The sequence below is a fragment of the Penaeus japonicus genome, unplaced genomic scaffold (genome assembly GCF_977035675.1).
Source record: "Penaeus japonicus unplaced genomic scaffold, GWHDUDI00000001_assembly GWHDUDI00000036, whole genome shotgun sequence".
In the NCBI taxonomy this organism is placed as follows: Eukaryota; Metazoa; Arthropoda; class Malacostraca; order Decapoda; family Penaeidae; genus Penaeus; species Penaeus japonicus.
This window is the reverse complement of record NW_028234438.1, coordinates 14,602,539-14,605,294: the sequence shown is the minus strand read 5'-3', so window position 1 is coordinate 14,605,294 and position 2,756 is coordinate 14,602,539. Positions and strand designations below refer to the sequence as shown.

General features: G+C 41.0%; 1 protein-coding gene across 1 annotated transcript in view; it reads right to left on the bottom strand.

The window, feature by feature from the left end:
- Positions 1 to 1,674: 1,674 nt before the first annotated feature.
- LOC122260958 (chymotrypsin BII-like) overlaps positions 1,675 to 2,756 on the bottom strand; it is a 1,733-nt gene continuing 651 nt past the window's right edge. Inside the window, exons 4-7 of the mRNA XM_086531888.1 lie at positions 2,522 to 2,688; positions 2,327 to 2,413; positions 2,050 to 2,186; positions 1,675 to 1,927 (exon numbers count right to left, since the gene is read on the bottom strand). Of these exons, the coding sequence (XP_086388014.1) occupies positions 1,772 to 1,927; positions 2,050 to 2,186; positions 2,327 to 2,413; positions 2,522 to 2,688 (547 nt within the window). The 3' untranslated portion in view covers positions 1,675 to 1,771. The remainder of the gene's footprint in view (positions 1,928 to 2,049; positions 2,187 to 2,326; positions 2,414 to 2,521; positions 2,689 to 2,756) is intronic.

Genomic DNA, 2,756 nt, shown 5'->3' with positions numbered 1-2,756 from the left:
GCAAACTGTCTAGGTGTTTTTACACGTATACATAATTATACGTATATATACATATAGATAGATAGAGAAAAAAAAAAGAAGAGAAGGAAAAATCGCCAGATGTTTATTGGTTCGAAAAAGATTTGTTTACGCAAGAGAGAGAGAGGGGGGAGATAAGGAAAGGGGCGAGAGAGAGAGAAGAAGAAAGAAAGAGAAAGAAGAAGAGAGAGAAACAGCGAGAATAGGAGAATGAAAGAAAGAAAGAGCAAATAAAAGAAAGAAAGAGAGAGATAGAAGACGAAGAGAAGAGGGGAAGGCAAAACAAGAGAGACAGAGAGAAAAAAAAATCGCAAAGTTACCGGATCACCCAAGTAGCAGTCGGGTTTTTCTGCCACTTTTATGACCACAAATACTTTGGCGGCGGAAGAGAAGCAGCAGCTGAGCATTCCTACTTTGAGGCAACTCTTTATCCAGGTTACATATTTGTTTGATAAACGTTAGGGATCTTGTTTAGGCAACCCGGAAGTAGGGAAGATATAGACTGATACATGAATACACATACACATTCATATGTGTGTATAAATACATTTATATACATATATATGTATATGTATATATAAACATATATATATATGTGTGTGTGTGTATGTTTGTGTGCGTCTGTTTGTGTGTGTGTAACAACACATAATTTTCGAACTAAGGATCTTCTACTCAGGTCACCCTTTGCAAAATAGGTTGTAAAAAGATAGATAAATCAAAAAAGTCTAATGAAATCTTATCCCCCAGATTCTCCACCTGTCCTTATATCTACTGGCGCGTGTATAGTGATGACAGATTTTGACGATTATGACAATGACAAAAAAATGATGATTATCGGTATAATGCTGATACTGATACTAAAAAATCCAATGTAATGCTAATTATCCCTTTGATATGATGATACCGCCACTACAGTATTACTGATGGTGATGGTAATAGTTATTTTTAAAAGTAATAATGATTATGCACTACAAATGCTGAAGATGTTAATGATAATGAAAATTTAAGATCTGCCTGGCATTGCCTTTAGCTGCAAAAAGTCACTCTGGATTACTGCAAAACTTTAAGAAAGCCAATTTGCACAATATTCTGCATTAGACATCATTACCATAGTCGCCAGTGTTCTGCATTGCAAGCATATGTACATTATCCTTATCATCATTAATATCATCATCACCAGTAAGAATACCGTCAATATCAATATTTTCAATACCTTTACTATTATCGTTATTTCTATAGGAGACCGCTTGAGAAATTCATGAGTCGTTGCTCCTGGGCCGATCACTGACCAAACATTTACATGATGAAGACCTTTCCTTTCTTTGGAAATTACTTTATTGATATGTCATAATCAATAAGATATAGGTCACTCTAATCATTTAGATTTTTCCAACACTTTGATGTTATTATCGGTTTGTTTGTCGAAAATGGATCTTTATATTTATTTACTGAGTGTAATATATTTGTAAATTTCCTTTGCGCTAAAGCATATTTCCGCTACTGTACAATTTTCGTATAAAATCAAAATGCAATATGCCTTTCCAAATACCCTACTATTTCAATGTACTCTGAAAAAATCATGTAGCTGGGTGCGCTATGCATCCAAGTTGGCTGCCATGATTAACAGACGATATAAAAGTCATTGAAACGATCAACGATTTTACTAATAGATTTATTCGCAGGTTCAACGTCCACGTCCGCATCAGATAACGGCAATGCAGACAGGAAGGGAGGGAGGTCCCGGCTACCCTGTTCATGGGCTGATGCCGGTGTTGGTCTCGATCCAGTCCAAGAAGAAGAAGACGCTGCTGAAGGCGTCGGGGTAGCCCTTCTCGCAGCCGGCGGAGGAGCCGAAGGAGGTGATGCCGTAGGTCATGCCGTTGAGGTTGAGGGGGCCGCCGGAGTCACCCTGCACAAGAAATACAGATGGAAATTTACCTTCCAAGAAAACAACTTGCTACTTTCACAGCTATTACTTATATCAATCATTTATTCCCCATGAATTCAGAGAGTAAAAGCAGTCCGTCGTACGTTGCAGGTTCCCTTTCCGCCCGAAGCGTCGATGCAAACGATGCCAGGTGCAAGATGGCCGTAGACGGCGCTGCAGTCGGCGATCTCCATGATGGGAACGTCCACCTGACGGAGGACGTCGGAGATGCCGCCGGCGCCTGTTGAAACACAGGTCTTTTCAGTCAGGGACATCGCACTCCGGCTATCGCTTCTCACGCTCTTAAAACACTTCGGATTATTAGGCAGAACGAAATCACACTGGCTCAAGGAAACTAACAAACATCTTTGAATTACTCACTGTCAGAGGGGCGGCCCCATCCTGTAGGGGTGACAGTAGTTCCTACTGCTACATCGGAGGAAGGCAGGCTGACGGCTTGGATGTTATCTGTGGAGATACTCTGTCACATTAAATATTCAAGACAATAAATAATCAGATCGTTTCACACAAATCATTTTCAAATGCAGTTTCTTGATGGTTTTGCCGGCTACCAACCGTTGAATTCAACAGCGCTGGGCAGCTTGATGAGGGCAATGTCGTTGGTGAGAGTGTGGGAGTTCCAGTGTTCGTGGGTGAAGAAGTCGGTGGAGGTCAGGGAGACCTGAGTGGCTTCGTTCTCACGAATGTTGTGGGCGCCCATCACGACCTCGACGAAACCGGCACTGGAATTTAACAAACATCATGCCAAGGCTATGCCAATAGCTCATCCTTACTTCGCTCCTAGATTTTG